A 20,575-nucleotide genomic window follows, 5' to 3' on the forward strand; every position below is an offset into this window, starting at 1 on the left:
TCTTTACCTCCTGTGCAGTTTTTGGGGTCGGAAAGTTCAAAACTGCGGCAACTTTTCCAGGATCTGTGCGTAAACCAAATTCATCCACTATATACCCTAAATATTTCAAAGAGTTTCTAAAAAAATTACATTTATCAAAATTTATGGATAGTTGAGCCATTTTTAGTTTATCCAGAACTCTGTTTAATAAAATTAAATGGGTTTCAAAATCAGCAGAACAAATAACAATATCATCTATATAACAAAATACTATTCCATTTTCAATATCACTACAAAAATTTTGATTAAATAACTGGTCCATTAACCTCTGCTGTCGTGCTGGTGCACCGCATAGGCCAAACGGCATGACTTTAAATTTGAATAACCCTCTACCAGGAACTGTAAAACTGGTTTTTTTCCTGAGAGTCGTCAGCTAACGGAATTTGCCAGAAACTTGAACTTAAATCAATCGATGATAAAAACCTTGCCTCTTTCAAGCTATCTAGAATTTGTGGAATGTACGGTATTGAGTATGAATCCCCCTTTGTCACTGAATTTAATTTCCTGCAATCTAGGCAAAATCTCCAGTCTCCATTTGCCTTTTTCACTAAAATTGCTGGGTTATTCCAAGGGCTTTCACTCGGAGTAACTACGTCCATTTCCAGCATCCTATCTAACTCTTTACTTAAAGCTTCCTTCTTTTCGGGAGAAAGTGGATATTGTTTTATTTTTATTGGCAAGGCATCACCGGTGTCAATAACATGTTCAATTAATTTTGTTCTACCCAATCCAATTTTCTCTGAAGAAATATCTAAAAATTTATTTACTACAGACTGGGCTAATTCTTTCTGTTGAGATGATAAGTTTTCAAAAGAAGTGATGGTATGAATTTGTTTATTATCAATCGCACAAATATTGTAAAATTGAGAAGGTGCCTTAATTAATTCTAAATTATCAAAAATGCCAGGGGCTAACTGAAATGTTTTCCAAAAGTCACAGCCAAAAATAACATCCGCTATTATAGAGGGTACTACAAAAAATTTTATTATGTGAGTTACGGAATTATAAGTAATCGGAATAAACATATAACCCATGCAATCAAGTTTGTCTCCATTTGCCACTGAAAATGTGGTATCAATACTGCTATGCAATTTATAACCGAATTTCAAAAAAACCTTGTGCGCCTGGTTACCCAAAATTGACGCGCAAGCACCGGAATCTAGTAAACCTGTAATCTCAAAACCGTCAACAAAAACCTTTAAATATGGCCTAAAGTCTCGTTTATCCACTGAATACAGAACTGTGTCAGGTAAAAGGGATGTTTTGTTGTTAATGACCAAGTTCTTTACTTGTGTCTCTGCACAGTTCTTACTAATTAGTTTTTTGAATTTTTGTCCGGAGCGGGTTTACTAATCGCCTTTTTACTACAACTTGGACATGTCTTTACTGTAAAGTTCTGACGTCCACACGAAAAACATCTAATAAATTTCGGAACTGTCCTGCAAAATTTAAAGGAATGGTTACCCTTGCCGCACTTGTAACATAGTTGTTTATTTGTTTTCGTAAAATCAGTGCCTTTACTTGTATCAACCTTAGGTGCAGGTGTGACTGAAAGTGTGTTTATCTGTTTTGTCACTTGTTTGTAAGCAAACTCTGAACTTAAAGTTGCCTTACTGTTAGTAGGCTCAGAAAATAAGGCGGAACGCTGCCTCGCAGCCTCTAGTTTGCGACACTTTTCCTTCAACATTGCGACAGACTTAATGTCAACAAGAGCTAATTGTTCTGAGTAAAAAGGGCGAATATTATGTAATAAAATTTGTAACTTTTGTTCTTCGGAAAGTGGTGTTGACAACCTTGAAAACATGCAAAACATTATAGCGAAATAGATAGACACAGGTTCTTCAGAGCCTTGTGTTCTTGCTCGAATTTCACCTAGCAACCTGTAGTCATAATCTACTGCATCAAATTCCTCTAAAAATAAAGTTTTCAATTCTGACCAAGACGAAACTTGACATTTGTTGCCTCTGTACCATAACAATGCTCGGCCTGTAAAAAGATGAAATGCAGAAACAAATAATTTTCCATCTGAAACGCCATAAGATCTTTTATATTCCTCAACGCGTTCGATGAAACTGCGCGGATCACCCTGTCCGTTGAAATTTAACTTCCACTTGGCCACATTTTTATCACCAGTGCAGTCAACGGCGGTACTCTCGGAATCCAGTGATTCGTCGTGAGACGACTCATTGTCAGCATCTAATCTGGAAATCAAACTCTGCAACTTTGTATGTAATTCACTCTTCCTACTTATTAAGCTGAGTTCGGAACACTGTATTCTCAAAATTCTAAAGTACAAATGTGAAGCTAAAGCTTTAGACCTACAGAGGGCATGTCTATCTTTAGTGTCAGAACACTTTTTTAATAAATCTTCTAAGTCTTGAAGTTTTTTAGTAATAACCCCTAACTCACTTTCAGAAGAGAAATCTGTCTCTAAAATTGATTCAGAAGGAATTTCCTGAATTAATTGTTTTAACTGTTTCTTTAAACCTAGCACTGTAGGTGCTGGAGTTTCGGAACGAATGGATACCTCATAACACAATTCGTCCTTCAAAAGTGAATGAAACTGGGCAAAAGTCTGTTCCATTGTGTTAAGTCAAAACACATTTAACAAAATATCGAGCTTGTGTAACTGTCTATGTTTAGCCTTATACCAATTGGTTAAACACAAACACAAAAGAAGTTATTTAAACTATTAAATATACACAAGCAAAATACACAACAAAAACAATATTCTTAAGTCTATCCCAACTATTTTATCAATTATGTTCCTATTCCAAAATATTGTTAATAATACAAGCACATATTATTACTATAGTAAACAAAATATAACAAAATAAACTTCCCAAAATTGAATAAATGATTGTAAGGTGCAGTATCACCTTTATGAGTACACAGTGTGTTACAACCTTTACAATTACAAAAGTAAACAGGCAACAAAGTTGCAATGAACTCTGACTAGCATATTATCTTTCAAAAAAAACAAAGAGATTGTGCAATGGTTTGATGGCTGTTACTTTACACTTTTAACACATAACCTAAAATACAACAAAATCTGTTTCTAAATGTCACTTTAAACTACCAGCATTCAATTAAACTTAACATGTTTTGTGTGTGAAGTAGCTTTTATCATAACCTTAACACAGCTCTAAACAAAATTTCAACAAAATAATGAAGTATCAAGTCACTGAAAAAAAATTGTTCATAACTTCCTACTTGAACTTAATGTAATCTCTGAATATAGTTTATATATTTAGTTTCACAAGTTGTAACTCTTAGTATTTATAAATGTATGTGTGTAACTAGTTAACAGGACATAGCGTTTCAAAACTTTAATTATACTAAGTTACCGGAATTTTCAAACATAAGATGTACTTACTATTGAAAGCAATACCCAACAACAACTCAGTTAAGCAATGTTTATTACTAAACTGAAGGCAAACATTCACTTATACACCTCCAAGGTAAGTCGATAACATAATTAAACGGCATAAGCACCATTTATAAAGTGTTAATTAAGTAAGAAAAAACAAATGTTGGACTATACTCAGAAAATTACTTAAACTATCAGACAAAATTTCTAACTATTAGTTATTATTTAGTTAGTTAACCATAAAAAAAAACAGCTTAGAGCTCTTTGCAATGTGTCACCACTTAGAAAATTGTACAATCAGCGGAGTACATTTCATAAAATTCACAAAATTTCTCAAAATATACTGAAATAACTATATAAAAAAACGTTCGGGCGCCATTTGTAAGGGTGGTAAATTGGGCGGAATGGAAATATACCCGGATACGGAATAATCTACCACCTTACAAAGATTAGAGGAAAAAAATAATTTACTTTACTTGATCTATCTACCTAGTAAAGAATAGAAGCTAGCCGTCGACTCCCTTGTAATGTATATGAGGTGTTATAAATGAAATTTGCTAGATGTTAGGCAAAATTGTTTTTAATGTAACTTTTACCGGGGTCGCTTAATACATAATGATGGCTAATAATGCTTAGTTATTCTAGCTTAATGCCAAGACTTAATTTAGATACATTAGAACGCCTTAGGTAGATAGTACATAAAATCTATGTTTTAAATTTAAGATGCCATTGGCATGGAATTGACAATGACACAGTAAAATTCATAAAATTGTTTCAAAATAAAAGCTCAGTAGTAAAGACAGGGTTCTTACTGTACACATACACTAAGAAGGTTCACTAAACTGTTCCAGGATACAAACATTTGCTTACTTCTAGGTGCGAAGACTGCAAGGTAGCTGGACGGCATCGGCCAAGCTCCCAAAACTCGATTTAACTTGATTCTTCACAACCGAAATGTTTCATTACAAAGATTTTCACCAAGTCTTATCCATAGAATTAAGTTGCCAACGTGAATGTGCAAAAGAAATAAATACGGAAAACGAAAGCGAAAAACGGAAAACCGAAAACTAAAAACGGAAACGCAAACGGAAACCCTGCAACAAAGAAAAAAAACAAGATTATAATTTGTGCTGTGTGAAAATTTCGACACGTGGAATTTTCCCGATCAAACACAACTCACCTATTGAACTCCTGGCCACCAATGGTTTTCAGGAGTCCACCCACAACCCATTATCCTCATTTATTTGGGAAGGTAAAATAACTGGAACTGAAAGGGAAATCATTAAATTAGGATTTTTTCTAACCAAACCGCCATTTTGTCGAATCCACATTACTTGATTTTTCACTCACCATAATTGATGAAACATTGAAATACGTTAGGATGACTAAATTTATAACTATTGTATTTTCCCAGGCGAAGCCATGGGCGAAAAGGAGTGAGATTTTCCTGGAACGAAAAAAATTCGTCTTCACATGTTGACTCCAGAAAAATTCTAAATCTCACCAATCGGTGTTGCCAGACGCAACCCGAGTGTGGCCGCTCTCATTTAGTTTGATCATGAAGCCAATTCATTTTTGAATATTTGCGGAACCTAAGGATATATTATAAGAACCGTTTTGTTAATGACTTAACAATAAACAAATGATATTATGGTTTTATTTAATTATTTTGTTTTATTTTTACGACAATTGACAACGAAGCAAACGCCATCTATTGTGGCTCGAATGAACTCTGAACATCGACCCACGCGTAGTTCTGCACCTTGATGCTAGGTGGCACCAACATACTTTGAACAAAATAGATTTTAATTAAAAGCGAAACGCTAATTAGTAGTTCAAAATTTACAACGTCACACTGTCCGGCAAAATACGCTCACAACGTCACTAATAACTGTCGATGTCGTACGATGCTGTCTTCGGTTGCATAATTCTACCACCGGATTCCAAATACTTGCTAATTTAAAACCATCCTCACGATTGAAAATCTGGTGTTTGCGAATTCCAATCGCCAATATTAGGTATAAAGTGGCTTCTATTACACTCATGAGAGGTAACTGATGTTTCGTGTAGAGAACGGTATCGAGCAATTGTTCTAAGAATATGCATGAGCCTAATCACTGTCGTCACCAATTGAACGTCGTTAGAGAAATCAGAGCACGGTTGATTCACCGATGTACGCAGAAATGAAAACGGACCTTAATTCCTATGCAAAGTACGAATTCTTCTTCGACTTGATTCCAGGTATTTTGAACCTATCCCTGTTTCAAGAAACCTGGACAGTAATCTAAATATATAAAAGGAAAAGGTGACGGACTGACTGATCTATCAACGTATAGCTAGACGGATTGGGCTGAAATTTAGCATGCAGATAGCTATTATGACATAGGTGTTCGCTAAGAAAGGATTTTTGAAAATTCAACCCCTAGGGGGGTGAAATAGGGGTTTGAAATTTGTGTAGTCGTGTCGAAGTCGCGAGCTTGCTAGTAAATAATTAGAGGCAATAGTATGCTTCTTACTTCCATGGATATAAGTCACTTATAAGATTAGTCTGTCTAGATAGACACACAAAAAATGATTGTCCTACCTATACGTACCTATGTACACGGAACAACTAATACTAAAATGTTTACAAAAAATATACTTAGATAAGTAGATAGGTACTAGTGGTGCTACTCAGTTTTTGCCATTTAGCATTAAGCTTAAACTTAATAGCTTAATTCCAACGCTATATTGTGGTTAATTCCGTTGTACACAATCTCTAAACTAAACTAAAATGGCACGTCTAAATCTATTCCTATCCCTTTCATAATGTTGCTTGCGGAAAAGGATAGCACTAGATTTAGACCTGTCAATTTAGTTTAGTGATTGTGTTGAGTGCGACAAGGCTATCTTGGCGCGTGGCGAAAATCGGAACTAACGTTTCCGTCAAGTGTCCCCTTTGTTCTTGTTTGAATATTTAAGCCTTTGTTCTAAAACAGCGCCCCTCTGTAAATGTCATTGAAGTGCGAAGAAAGCCTTGCCGCACTGTATAAAAGAATCTTATCAGTTAGTGCATTTATTTATTTAAGAATTGTTGTGTACACATATTAAGGGTTACCGCTTAGATCTTAATCTATTGTTTTTTATTTTTATTTGGACCATTTATAGCTGAAACCTGTTTTGTGTGCCTTTATAATAAAATAAAATAAAATAAAATAAAATCGGCCCCAGTGTACCATCAAAAGCAAATAGCGGTTAATACTTTCAGATAAATCAGTATTATCATTACATTCATAACCGCATCTTAATATTGTCTCGAGTGTAGTGAAAGTTTGCGGTAGTTAGCGGTAATTCGATAAATAAATTGCCGTTAATGGTCTATTTGATTTATTTTACTTTGATTACTTTGACCCTAAATAAATATAAAAGATTTTTTTGTGGCAAGATTACTTTAAATTTTAAAAATAATAGCATTTAAAGTTTACATGCTATTATTTATATCTGGCAACTATAAAACACAATTAAAACTAAGTAAATATTAGGTCTGCCAATCTGCACTTGGCCAGTGTGGTAGACTATGGCCAAATCCCTTCTCATTCTGAGAGAAGACCGGTGATCTGTAGTGAGCCGGCGATGGGTTGATTATGATGATGATGAAATAATAGGTATACCTACTTATAAAAAAAAATCCTGATTCACTTACAGGCTGAATCAACGCCCTATAGAAAGCTGAAATTTTGCACACAGGTTCCCTTTAAAATGTAAAAAAGTTATAAGGCCACAATATTCGAAATTCCTACGGGATAGGGAATGAAGAGGATTTGTATTTTTGACGAGCGAGGCCGCGGGCTGTCACCGTTTTTACTAAAATATTTACAGTATCCCTTCCAAGGTAGCCCGCTTCCACCTTAGACTGCATCATCACTTACTACCAGGTGAGATTGCAGTCAAGGGGTAAATTGTAAAAGAATAAAAGAAAGCTCTATTTCTCTATGTACGCCACAATTGCTAGAGCCTTACAGAAGAGTATATATGTATAACAAAACGTAGACGAAAAGAATGTATATTATTGTGTGGTGTGGTGTGGTGGGGTAACGTTAGACTCCCAGCTTCATTCGCGGTCATTGCCATTCAAAACCGTACCGAGGGGTCAAGCGTGTTCGTGACATATCGAATTACGATGCCATTCGCTTCTGCTGTTTTTATACGAGTCAACTTCTACAGCACGCGGCAGAAAATAATGTACATCGACCTTTAGAATGATATTTCGGCTTTGTAGAGCGTTGCCTCTGTCACTCATAGCTATGTGAAGTTTTGTCGGTCTCAACGACAGAGACAATGCTGTCTCTTTCTAAAGGTCGATGTATACAGTATTTTTGCTGAACACACATTTTGTTATTTCGCACAAATAATACGGGTAGACAGTGTGTGTGTTCATCATCACTATCACTACCCATATTAGAAATGCGAAAGTGTACTGATTTGTTGGTTGGTTTGTCCTTCAATCACGACACAATGGAGCAACGGATTGACGTGTTTTAAAGGTGTCTGGCAGGGGGTTGCCACGATACTAAGTACCTATCTGGCAATGCATGACGTGATTTCTAATATTACTATTCCGAAGAAAAAAAATAGACTATACTTTGACGGAAGATTTTTTATACCTTTGTTACTTATAATCTTGAAAAGTCACCGTGATCCAATCTTCATAGTCGCTGATCGTTCCTCCCTGTGTTGGGAACAATACGCAGAGAAACTTTCAGCTTTTATAAAATAACGAAGGTCTGGCGCTCCAGGGCTCTCTCTCTGTCGTACAGCGTACTTATATCATAAAATATTGACGGTCGATGTCGTGACGCGATTCGCTCTGGCGGCTCATCTCATCTCATTTCATTATCTGTAACGGTAGTTTCGCATTGTTCGGTAAGTGAAATTATATTGACGCATTAGTACGCTCACAAAAGCATTAGGTACTTGTAAGTTTATTATGTTCTAAGAAAAATGGCAATAAAAAGCTGAGCATTAAACAGCCTGTCTTGTGATTACAACTGATTACTGAACAGAGCACAACATGAATATTATAATAAATGTAATCATTGGAAGATTCAGTGAGCGTTTTAATTTCGTAAAAGTAACTATAGATAGACAAGCTTATGCTCGCGACTTCGTCCGCGTGGACTACACAAATTTCAAACCCCTATTTCACCCCCTTAGGGGTTGAATTTTCAAAAATCCTTTCTTAGCGGATGCCTACGTCATAATAGCTATCTGCATGCCCAATCAATTTCAGCCCAATCCGTCCTGTAGTTTGAGCTGTGTGTTGATACTTGATAGATCAGTCAGTCATCTTTTCATTTAAGATACTAACTTAAATATATAAAAGTATATACCTACCTATAGTATTAGTAAGCAAAGCCCTAAGCCACCGAGTTGCGTCATAAGGTAGGACAAAGGCTCGATCGGGCGCATTCCTCGCCAGTCGCCAAGGTCGATGCACATCGGATCAGATAGAAGGCGTATTTTAAGATATAACCACGATTATTCTTTGTATCTACCTACTTAATTGAATTCCATTAGCGACACAAAAACTTGTTACAAATGCGGAAGTGTGTCTGTCTGTTAGTTTCATAACGGGTCTTCCGTTTAACCGATTTTGACGTTTGGCCTATGTTTGGATACCTACAGAGATACCTACCTTAGTACGAGTCGGATCATTAGTTTCGGAAGGTTACCTCCAACATCCAAACTTTACCTCTTTAAAATATTAGTCCCCAGAAAATTGTAGATACATTTCAGAAGCCTTTCAGCTATTTTATGTAAATTAAATAAACTCAGAGTCGAGTATAAATCCCGCAAATTGCTATTGTGCTGGAACTAATAAGTTAAATCTGTACCTTGCGAAAGTGTGTTTGTTTGTTGGTTTGTCCTTCAATCACGTCGCAACGGTGCAATAGGTGGGCCTGATTTTTTGCATGGGTATAGATAAAGACCTGGAGTGACATACGCTACTTTTTATCTCGGAAAATCAAAGAGCTCCCACGGGATTTTAAAAAAACCTAATTCCACGCGGACGAAGTCGCGGGCATCAGCTAGTAACTAATAAAATTAACATCGAAAATTCATCATTTGACGTTCATTTAAGTAAAAATATACCATCAGCTCGAAACTTCAGTCTAGTGCTGACGTCACTAAAATTGCGGCCACGCGCATTAGCAATTTGCGGGACTTATAACAACTAACACGGCAACCATTACTTATTTCTGTATCAGCTTACTTCCGTAAGTTGTTTAACATCGTAAAATCTCTGTAAACGATCTCACCGTACCTTTCAATCCTGAGTCACATACCGGAAAAGCTTTAACCTCGAAGGGTCATACTGAACTCTGGTGACCGCATTCTTTGTTTATAAGTGTTTTTTTTTTTTTGGAAATACAAAGGTATAGCCCGCGACAGGTCGAGATAGCAATCGGGGTATGAGCCGAGGGGACGCCCCGCACATCCGCACGTCACCTGCGCTCGCCTGCGCCGGGTTAGCGCGGGGGCTGTGCGGGCCCCAGGGTCTCCACGGTCCACAGCAAACGGAACAAAAATGTAACTCTCGATAAGAAAGGCATACTTGCGCCGCTTGTCGTTTTCAGCTGTTTCTGCTGCGGCTCCCGGTCTTGATGCTGTCTCCCTGATATGACACGGGACCAATGTGTCAACGCAAGTTGCGTCCCACATTAGCGGCCGTCCTCGTTCCCATAGTTAAGATAATAATTTTAGAAAAAACCTTCAATGGATATTAATATTTTTAAATAATGTCAAATGAGCTCGGTGGCTAACATCAGTGTTAGACACTGAGTTAGCGAATCAGTAGGCTGATCGAAGAAATATGTGCTTGTGATTCTCAGGATATTCAATAACTCAACACACAGCTATAGAGTACAGACGTACAAATAAATTAGAGTGAAGCTGTGGAGGTAACATAAACAGTGCTAAGTGCGTGCCATCAGTACCAAGAAAGCGGGCCACGTTTACGTATTTTTTTTACAGTTTAAATACAATGCATTTTTTCACGTTTTTTAAGTTCATGTGAATGTAACTACCTATCTATCTTTTAATATTAAAATTCTAATCTTAGCGTTTAAACTATCGTGAGTGATTTCCATTATACATGTATGACAAACCGGCTTTACTCACGTATTTAGTCGACGTCAGCCCGACTAGTTTCGAAACCATCTGGGGTCCTTTGTCACAGGGACTCAGTCTCAACCGCGATGCGCGAACTGAGTCCCTGGGTTTGAAACTAGTCGGGCTAACGTCGACTTCGTCGAAATACGTGAGTAAAGCCGGTATATCGTACAGAGTCCTGTTAGGCTAACATGCGCACCACGAGAAAATTTTGTCTACGCATTTACTCGTCTTATTTGTATGAAGAAACACGAGATAATGCGTAGACAAAATTTTCTCGCGGGGCGCATGTTAGGCCCTCTGGAGACAGCAGTTTTGGACATAGTGACAGCGTTAATCGTCAATTCAGTCAATTCCTGTAATTGCCTCTTTGAGATTGAGTACTTATTTCTTAAATTGTAGTTTTTTTTTTTTACTCTAAGAAGACCTATTCCACTTCTTAATAAGCCACTCACAACCTTGAATGGGAAGCTGGAAGAAATCTCTGTTTAGAGATAAGCATTTTCAATATAATTTATTATTACTATGCAACTTTGGTACATGAAAAATAAAAATAATAAAAGAACTGATTTCAAAATAGGCTAAAAATTGCAATTTTTTTGATTTTGTTTATTTTATTTTGAAATTGCTGTGACACAGACGGACTGGACATTACTGAGTTCCTTGTTTTACTACGTATTCAAAAAAAATTGGATTAGACAATTCTTAATAATAATTTGGTAGTCTCTTCCCTACGTATAGACGGATAACTACAAGCCTATATTTTGCTTATGGCAAATTGCTTTCGGCAATGTCCGCTCCAGACGGCTTCAAATTGATTAGTTTGCTTCATCAGTCATCACACAAGCACCTACCCTAATCGCAGTACACTGCACCAATCAATAAAAGCCAGACGGCATAGAGCATTGCTTTATGTTTGACGACAAAGTTAGATTGCCTTATTTTTACGGCTCCGTACCTCAAAAGGAAAAATAGGATCGCTCTGTTGTCCTCCTTTCAAAATACGTTTGGGCCATTGTTTACCACTTTAATCAAGTGCGGATTAGCAGAATTCTTGACTTTCAGACCTTTGAGTTGAGAATACTATATAGAAATCTCAGGAAAAGTGGTATTTAATTGCTTAAAACGCACATAACTCCGAAAGTTAAAGGTCAAGATCGAACCCCAGGCCTCTCGACTTTTTTACCACTAGGTTATCATCGCTACTAAACCACTAACTACTTACAGTGTGCGGCAGAAAGTAATGTACATTGGCCTTTAGAATGACATATCGGCTTTGTAGAGCGTTGTCTCTGTCACTCATACCTAGAGATGACGTATCATCGGTCTCAACGACAGAGACAATGCTCTACAAATCTGTTATCTCCTTCTAATGGTCGATGTACATTACTTTCTGTCGCGTACTAGGTTCTTTGCAATGTTAGAGTAGATAGATAGGTACTTAACATATTGTTCCAAGTACATGACGATTCTTAGGTCTTACATAATCCGATATCTAGGTTTAATCGTTTGAATAAAGTATCGATTTGGTTATAGCATCGTTCCGTGGACGGTACCGTGTCAAGGCAAGACGGGCACGAGGCTCGAATACTAAACCCAGTTCGTGTGGTAACTGGCAACGCGAAATTCTCTTGGGTAATGGTTAACATGTGACGCTTATGGAATAATTTGGTAAGGACTATTCACTAAAAAATGTTTAAACATGTCAAACAATTAATGTTCTCATTTTATTGATGAAACTTATGTACCTATTGAGGTTCTCTAAAAAAAATTTGAGTCCCATAAAAAATTTCTATGGGCATCATAAGAAAGATCAGTCACCGGGCGATGGCGAGGGCTGTATGCTCGTAGATGAACGAAAGTAACCAACAATAAACCAAGGGGTTGCGAAGCTGAAGTGGCTATGGGCGGGGCACATAGTTCTATGAACCAATAGACATTGGGGTCCCAAGATACTGAATGGCGACCTCGCACTCGAAAGCGCAGCATTGGCGGACCCCCATTAAGCCAGGTGACATCCAACGAGTCGCAGGAAGTCTCTGCATACTTGTGGCGTGTTGCTTACTGTTGTAAAACTTACTGTTTCTATTTTTTTTTAAACCAATAAAATCCATACTAATATTATAAATGCGAAAGTGTGTCTGTCTGTCTGTCTGCTAGCCTATCACGGCCCATCCGATCAACCGATTTTGACGAAATTTGGTATACATCGTAGCTTGCATCCCGGGAAAGGAAATAGGCTATTTTTATCCCGGAACATCAAAGAGTTCCCACGGGATTTTTAAAAACCTAAACCCACGCGGACGAAGTCGCAGACATCATCTAGATTCTAGTAGGTACATAATTTCTTTTAAATGTTTGTTAGCTTAGTGGGAAATTCCTAACTGAACAGACTACGTTGGTCACGATTGAGGATTGAGTCATATATTTGTTCAACAGTTTTACATAAAATGTTGATTTGGGCCCCTGGCCTCTCAAACAACCACATAGGTACATAGTTATTGTTTTTGAATACATACATAGTTAAAATCTATTCTGGCTGGATAAACTGTGATAGCCTAGTGGTTAGGTTAGTCCACCATTATCTTAATGGTGGGCACTTATTATCAGAGTTGTTGCAGATGCCAATATTTTGACATCCGCGGATGCGGATTGCGGATGCGCATGTGTGAATTGATGCAAATGTTCCGCATTTGCGGATGCGAATAAATAAATAAAAATACTTTTTATTCAATTAAACTTTTACAAGTACATATTTTCGAATATCCGTAATGCCCCTGTTGGGTACCATTGTACACTTTTTGATTGGTCAGTTAGCGAACGAAGATATCAACTAGCTAACGCGCGAGGCACGTGTCACTCTGGCTCTACCCACTTTCTTGGCAGATCGTTACTTGTTAAAATATGAATCCGCATCCGTAAAAGCACCGCATTAATTGATGCGGATGTCTGAATTCATGCTAATGTTCCGCATTTGCGGATGCGGAAGCGAATATCTGTAACAGCCCTGCTTATTATGGTCCACACCATAATATTATAAAGGCAAAAGTTTGTGTGGGTGTGTGTTTGTTACTCTTTCAAGTAAAACTATGGACAGTTTTGCTGAAATTTGGAATGAAGATAGATTATACCCTGGATTAACACATTGGCTACTTTTTACCCCGGAAAATCAATGAGATCCACAGGATTTTGAAAAACCTAAATCTACGCGGACGAAGTCGCGGGCATCAGCTAGCTCAATATGTTACCTAATGTTATAATATGTACCTAATTAGTCAAAAGATAATTTAGGCACTGTTTACTGATCTACATACCTACTTGCTTATTTTATCCATATTCCATACTCCATACCTACTTAATATTATAAATGTGACAGTGTGTCTGTCTGCTAGCTTTTCACGGCCCAATGGTTTAACAGACTTTGATAAAATTTAGTATCGCGTTAACTTACATCTCAGGGTAGGACATAGGGTAATTTTTATCCCGGAAAATTAAAAGTTCCCACTGGATTTTTAAAAACCTAAATCCGCGCAGAAGAAGTTGCGGGCATCATCTAGTTACACATATAATAGAAATGCAAGTAAGTAATAAGAATTGTTATTAAATAGATAAACTTGTAAGGATACTGATAATTGAAGTTGATAATGTTGATAAGGTGATAAGCATACAAGTTACAACATTACTTTAATTCAATTTGTTTTATTTTAATGATTATTGATGTCTATAATATTTTCCTACACATGTTATAATATAATGTAAATAATGGGTATCCGTATGTACCACAATTTCTCGGTAGGAACGGCATTCCGAACCAGTGGTAAATTAAACTATCTGACGATTCAAAAGTACTTGTAAAAGTTTATTTGAATAAAAATATATTCTATTCTATTCACAGGATGATGTTGAGATGTCGATAGTTCGACCCAGATGCATTTTTTTGACTTTCAAATACAATCAGATTACTTATCAATCATAGTTATTTAACAAAACTAACTAACTTTAGAGCCTCAATAGCTCTATGGTTAAGAAGTGGACTGAATTCCGAAAGGTTGCCGGTTCAAACCCCACCCGTTGCACTACTGTCGTACCTACTCCTAGAACAAGCTTTTCGCTTGGTAGGAGGGGAAAGGTGAATATTGGTCATAATTAACACAGCTAATATTCTTTAAAAAAAAAAAAGTAAAAGTACCTATGTTTTAAGGAATGTCAAACTTATAAAATTATTCCGTAAGTAAGTAGGTACTTTATTTTATAGTAGACAACCAGTTTAATAATTATGTATTGAATTAAACTGATTACAGTATCAATAACAATTAACAAAGTACCTACCTAGGTAATTAAGTAAATATGTACATAGTTTAAGAAACAAAAATTTTAAAAAGTAATGCAAGATTGAAATATTGTGCTTAATATACTTATTCAAAATTTTAAAATTAAGGCTGAAATCTATAGAGCACATATTGACTTTGTTCAAGCTTAGGAATAAATGAGACAGGGTGACAATAGAGACAAATCTGTCTCGTTTTAACTATAAGTAAAGGCTGAGCAGGGCAAGTCATAAATGCTTGTGAGGCATGCCCACTATACCAAGAGTGTTGAAGAAGAAGAAAAGCAGAAAAAAAGAAAAGAAGCAAGAAAAGAAGCAAAGAAATAGTAGGCATGCTTTATAGATCTCATTCCACACAACAAATGGAAATGTTTAAGTGCAAAAACCATCCCGGAGTGAAGAAAGAAAGATCTCATTCTCAGCCTAAGATTGACTGAACAATGTGACTAATTCTGTTGTACACAATCTTTAAACTCAACTTAACTAAAATGACAGATGATTATCCCTTTCCATTATGCTCCCATGGAGTGTGGAACAGGATAGCGCTTGATCTGTCAATTTAGTTTAGAGATAGTGTACAACAGAATAATTAGTCAGTGTTGTGATTAACAGGTGGCTTTACTCTAGTAAAGCTCTAAATTGCTACAATTTATGTACTTTAGTTAGGCTGAGTTTAATGTAGTTACTTAAGTACAAAGAAATTCATTTATAAAACTAAGTGGGAAAAATTATGATATAAGTGGGAATAATTAAACTACATAATTATACCCAATTACCCAAAACTAGGGCAAATTCATGCCAATACAGCGGTATCTGGTCAGCACATTGAAAATAGGTAACTCAACAATTCTAAATGCGACTCAAAGTATTTTGCGTCATAAAATATGACCACACGCGGCTTCAAGGCTTGGCGTACGTAAACTTGTACTCCTTGAGCGGAATAGTTTATTATCCTATGAATGCGATAATAGATGTGGGCTCCGACTTTCAAGTATCGAATAAACCTTCCAAGTTCCATAGTCCATACAAACTTACGTATTAACATAGGTAGATCATACCTACCGGTAGCATATTCTAATTTGTAACTTATATGCCCTGAGATAGTTACCTGAGAAAACTGTTCCCTGATCTCAAGTAACTCCTCTTCGGTCAATTTTGAATTGTCTGCCATTGTCGCACAAATATTGTTATCACAAAAACGAAATTCACAACATCTACACAAAGTACTGCGGGCGTAAAAGGTACCGTAACACTATAATTTGTATATTTAAAAATGGAATAAAAAATCACAGCACACCTAGCAACTTTATTCAAAAACGTACAAGAACATACGAAATTATCACAATTTCACAGTAGTACCAGGCGTTAAATCTTTTTAATATTTACGAAAATACGAACTACGAAGCGTATGTAGCACGAAAACTTGCACGACCAATGAATGGAATGGATGTCCACCTTGAGAAGTCGAGTCATTTGGTTTGGTCGTGAAATGTCAGTGGCCGCCTATAAATAAAGTAATGTAATTTGTATTGTAACGAAAAATATGAATTAATAATAGAAAAAAATTAGGTTTTAAGTTTTAATTATTACAAATATAGTTTAATTTGATTTTTTACAGTTTTAGCTGTATCTATTGTAATATTGTTTACTAGTAACTTTTGCATTATTACTTACTGGCAATATTTTTGTTTCCGCTTTGTTTCACTAGATGGCGCTTACGCAAATGTTATGCCATCTAGGTTTATAATAGTAAACAATTTGGACACAAACGCTGCTAGTTCAGCTACTCACCAACAGATGTCGCAATTTGACTCTCGAATTTTCCCGAAGGTTCAGAAAATATCAGGGATTCTCCAGGTAGTGGGCCGCAATTTAACTATTGGAGTACATCTGCTTTTTTTCATCTCTAGGTCCCAAAGGCATTCCGAACCAGTGGTAGATGCATCCGACTATTCGTAAGCACTTGTAAAAGTTTATACGAATAAAAAAGATTTTCATTTTCATTTTCAAAGATAATAAAACTCCATAAAGGCAAAACAATACGGCCTTTTACACACCAAGTGAGAAAAATCTAAAAATGTATAAACAAGATAGTTTTAGCAATAAGCAATCGGAAAGTGTTAACTACAGTTTATAAAATTATGTAATGAATTTTATAATTCATTTTAAAGATTTCACATTTTATCTGTGCTACATGACCAAAACGGTGAACGATCAATTCACGAATAAATCACGTGATTAAAAAAGTGCTTAGTATTAATGAATAGTAACTGAAAGGCAAAAAAAACAAGCTTTGCATACTTTGTTAACATCAATTATTAGAAAAGATATGGCAGGCGATCTTAAGTAAGTCCTGAGTAGGCTCATAACGGGTTCGCTAAGTAATGCCGCCGCCTGCCATACATTTTCTAATATTTATGTTTATGACCTTATCAATTTTTATTTTACAGAATGCAAAGATTGTTTTTTGCTTTTCAATTACCAGTTACTATTTATAAGCAATCGGGATTTCAGTTTTTTTAATAACGTAATTTTATTTCCTGGTTATAAGTGTAACTTTATAATCCTTAATTTTTTATAGTGTTTGGCATTGGAAGATTAAATAAGTGTTACAATTAAAAGAAAGGAGTAGACGTGAGTGAGAAGGGAAAAAAAATGATTTTTCAGCCCGCAAAATAAAGTGCATAAAATCCGCCATTTTAATTTTTGAGAATTTTAGCTTCGTATCGACACTCGCGCCATCAAGACAAATCTAATGAATGTCCCAAGTGCTGTAGTTTTTGTCTTCATTTTAGACACGTATGACGTAATATGTTTACTTCTGTTTTTTAATAATATTATATTATCAATGACACTCTGTTGACAGTTGACACGGCAATTGACATGTTAAAATAATTGTTTTATACAAATCTCAAAATATACTAAAGCGACCCGCAGTGTGAGAGGCCCTGCATTCTCGAATATTCCACCTTTGTCTAGAAACGTATTGGCCAGCTTAAATACATGACGTTTGCGCTACTCGCCGTCCGTTGAAAACAAGTGAGTGTTTGAAACGTTGCATTTGCACAGAGCGTCATTCTGTGACGATTTCAGTCTGCATTCTACGAAATTCTGGAAGATTTCTGCTACAACTACAACTTTGTGGTGTATTTCGTGAATTGTGAAGCTATTTTCATCGAAGAAAATGTCTCTGCTACCGTTCCTGTTTGATTACGAAGTCGAGCGTCCCCGCCGTTTGATGGACCAGCACTTCGGTCTCGGATTAACCCCTGATGATATGCTCAGCGTACTGGCCGGCGGACCCGTTATGAGCCGGGAATACTATCGACCATGGAGACACATGGCCGCCGCTGCGAGAGATCTCGGTTCCAGCATCAAGAGTGACAAAGACAAGTTCCAAGTTAATCTAGATGTCCAGCACTTTTCGCCGGAAGAAATTAGTGTGAAGACTGCCGATGGTTTTATCGTTGTGGAGGGGAAACATGAAGAGAAGAAGGATCAGCACGGGTACATTTCTCGTCAGTTTACCAGGAGGTATGCATTGCCAGAAGGTTGTACGCCTGAAACTGTAGAGTCCAGACTGTCTTCGGACGGTGTGTTGACTGTGACGGCGCCCAGGAAGGTTCCCCTGGCGGTGCAAGGCGAGAGGAAGGTGCCCATCGCTCAGACCGGGCCTGTGCGCAAGGAGGTCACCGACCAGTCCAACGGCGACAAGGCGCAGTGATTTTTCTAAAATAATAGGCTTATAAAATGCGTTTCCTCATTCCAGTGTCATTTTTTTTCTTTTTGCAAAGACTGATAAATGGTAATTTTAGTTCTTTATGATTAAATAAAGATTTTTAAGTGTGATAATTTTTTTGTTTTAATTGTATGTAGGTACCTACCAGAGTAGGGAAATATCAATTTTATTTATTCCTTTGTTGCACGTGGGCCCTCTGTAGTGCCTGGAAGGGTTTTTTGGGTTCCGTACCTAAAAGGAACCCTTAAAGGGTCACTCAAAGGCCTCAAGGGTCTGTCAAAGAAAATCTATAGGGTAAGGTAAGGTAATCATGAATATTGGCAGGTAGCTGGTAGGTCTTTAGAGTTGCAAAACTATCGATAGTATCGATAGCACTAAACAAGCAATACTATCGATAGTATTGCAAAATTTGCCAATAAGTATCAAAAACAAACTATACTATCCATAGTAAGTACCTACCTATCGATTATTTTTTTTGGCAAATTTTGTAATACTATCGATAGTAGGTATTGCTTTCACCACAGACAGTAAGTACTTCAACAATAGTATTGCTTGTAATGCACTATCGATAATTTGGCAATCAGTAGGCACCTACTAAAACAATCGAAACTATCCATAGTACGCTATCCTTGAATCGTCAGCTGCATCTACCAGTGGTTCGGAATGCCTTTCCTACCGAGAAGAACCAGCAAGAAACTCGGCGGTTGCTATTTTCAAAAATTTGATATAGGTACAATATTATGCCATGTATAAAAAAAGTATATTGTGTCAACGGCACCATAGATAGTTAAAGGGGGCTTCCAACATCAATGAACTGCACAATTTTGCAGCATCAGGATTGAGGAGTAGGGATCCGAAGTTCAATGGCGTAGTTTATGCTTGACACCAAAAATAGTATTGCATCATCCGCAGTTCCTGAATCACTATAGTTTAGGAGTGCATCATCAGAGTTGAGGAGTTGGGACTTGGAGTTCAAACATTAAGTTGTTGCTTGGTTTCTACAACATTAATTCACTATGAATACTTCCTGAATCTTAATAGCTTAGATAACTTAGGTGGGCAGTAACCCTACAGCATCAGGATTGAGGAAATGGATCCACAAATTTTTATGGGACCACCACGGAAACATCCTCTGTTAATATTTTTTTTTATTGCAAATCGGTCCAGAAACCTCGAAAAAATCGATGTACCTACTTACATATAAAAAAAACCGGCCACGTGCGAGTCAGGGGCGCGCAACGAGGGTTCCGTACCACGGTCGTATTTTTTCGACATTTTGCACGATAATTCAAAAACTATGATGCATGAAAATAATTAAAAATCTGTTTTAGAATCCACAGATGAAGACCTTTCATGTAGTAGGTACATACAAATTCTTTGGATACCCCACTTGATATAGTTATCTTACTTCGAAAATTGAAAATACATACTAATTAAATTTAGTTCATGACCACAATTAATTTTTTTTTGTGTGATGTAACCATAAATTCACGGTTTTCAGATTTTTCCCCTAATGTCTGCTATAAGACCTACCTACCAAATTTCATGATTCTAGGTCAACGGGAAGTACCCTGTATATTTCTTGACAGACCGACAGACAGACAGACAACAAAGTGATCCTATAAGGGTTCCGTTTTTCCTTTTGAGGTACGGAACCCTAAAAAACGGGGCGAATTGAGAACCACCTCCTTTTTGGAAGTCGGTTAAAAATCGCAAACATACATATACGGGTTAAAGACCTTTTTTGTAAGTCGGTTAAAAACAGATATGCCTAGGTACTTTGACCTCATAACTTCGATCGATTTAAATACTTAATGCTTGAAAAATAAAATAAAAATAAATTATTAATTAATAAATGAACAACAATTGTGCAAATATTTCATTTAAAGACACAGCAATGTTAGTCACTCCATAACGGCCAGTTCATATGGTTTTAGTAGTAGGTGTA

At 36.6% G+C, this 20,575-nt stretch overlaps 3 protein-coding genes across 3 annotated transcripts in view; 1 reads left to right on the forward strand and 2 right to left on the reverse strand.

The window, feature by feature from the left end:
* Positions 1–16,367, reverse strand: part of Fim (plastin-2 Fim) — a 76,573-nt gene extending 60,206 nt beyond the window's left edge. Inside the window, exon 1 of the mRNA XM_034981002.2 lies at positions 15,997–16,367. Coding sequence (XP_034836893.1) covers positions 15,997–16,059 — 63 coding nt within the window. The 5' untranslated portion in view covers positions 16,060–16,367. The remainder of the gene's footprint in view (positions 1–15,996) is intronic.
* The window catches only part of LOC117993264 (tubulin beta chain), a 146,556-nt gene that overhangs the window by 31,815 nt on the left and 94,166 nt on the right, over positions 1–20,575 (reverse strand). The window lies entirely within an intron of this gene.
* On the forward strand, positions 17,901–18,740 carry LOC117993251 (protein lethal(2)essential for life-like). The gene has a single exon (XM_034981007.2). The coding sequence runs from the start codon at positions 18,073–18,075 to the stop codon at positions 18,610–18,612; it is 540 nt and encodes a 179-aa protein (XP_034836898.1). The 5' UTR covers positions 17,901–18,072; the 3' UTR covers positions 18,613–18,740.

Source organism: Maniola hyperantus, chromosome 23 (genome assembly GCF_902806685.2).
Source record: "Maniola hyperantus chromosome 23, iAphHyp1.2, whole genome shotgun sequence".
NCBI classification, from domain to species: domain Eukaryota; kingdom Metazoa; phylum Arthropoda; class Insecta; order Lepidoptera; family Nymphalidae; genus Maniola; species Maniola hyperantus.

What these genes read in the sequence shown, in the direction of transcription:
- LOC117993251 (XM_034981007.2), top strand. Translation starts at nt 18,073, where the DNA reads ATGTCTCTGCTACCGTTCCTGTTTGATTACGAAGTCGAGCGTCCCCGC.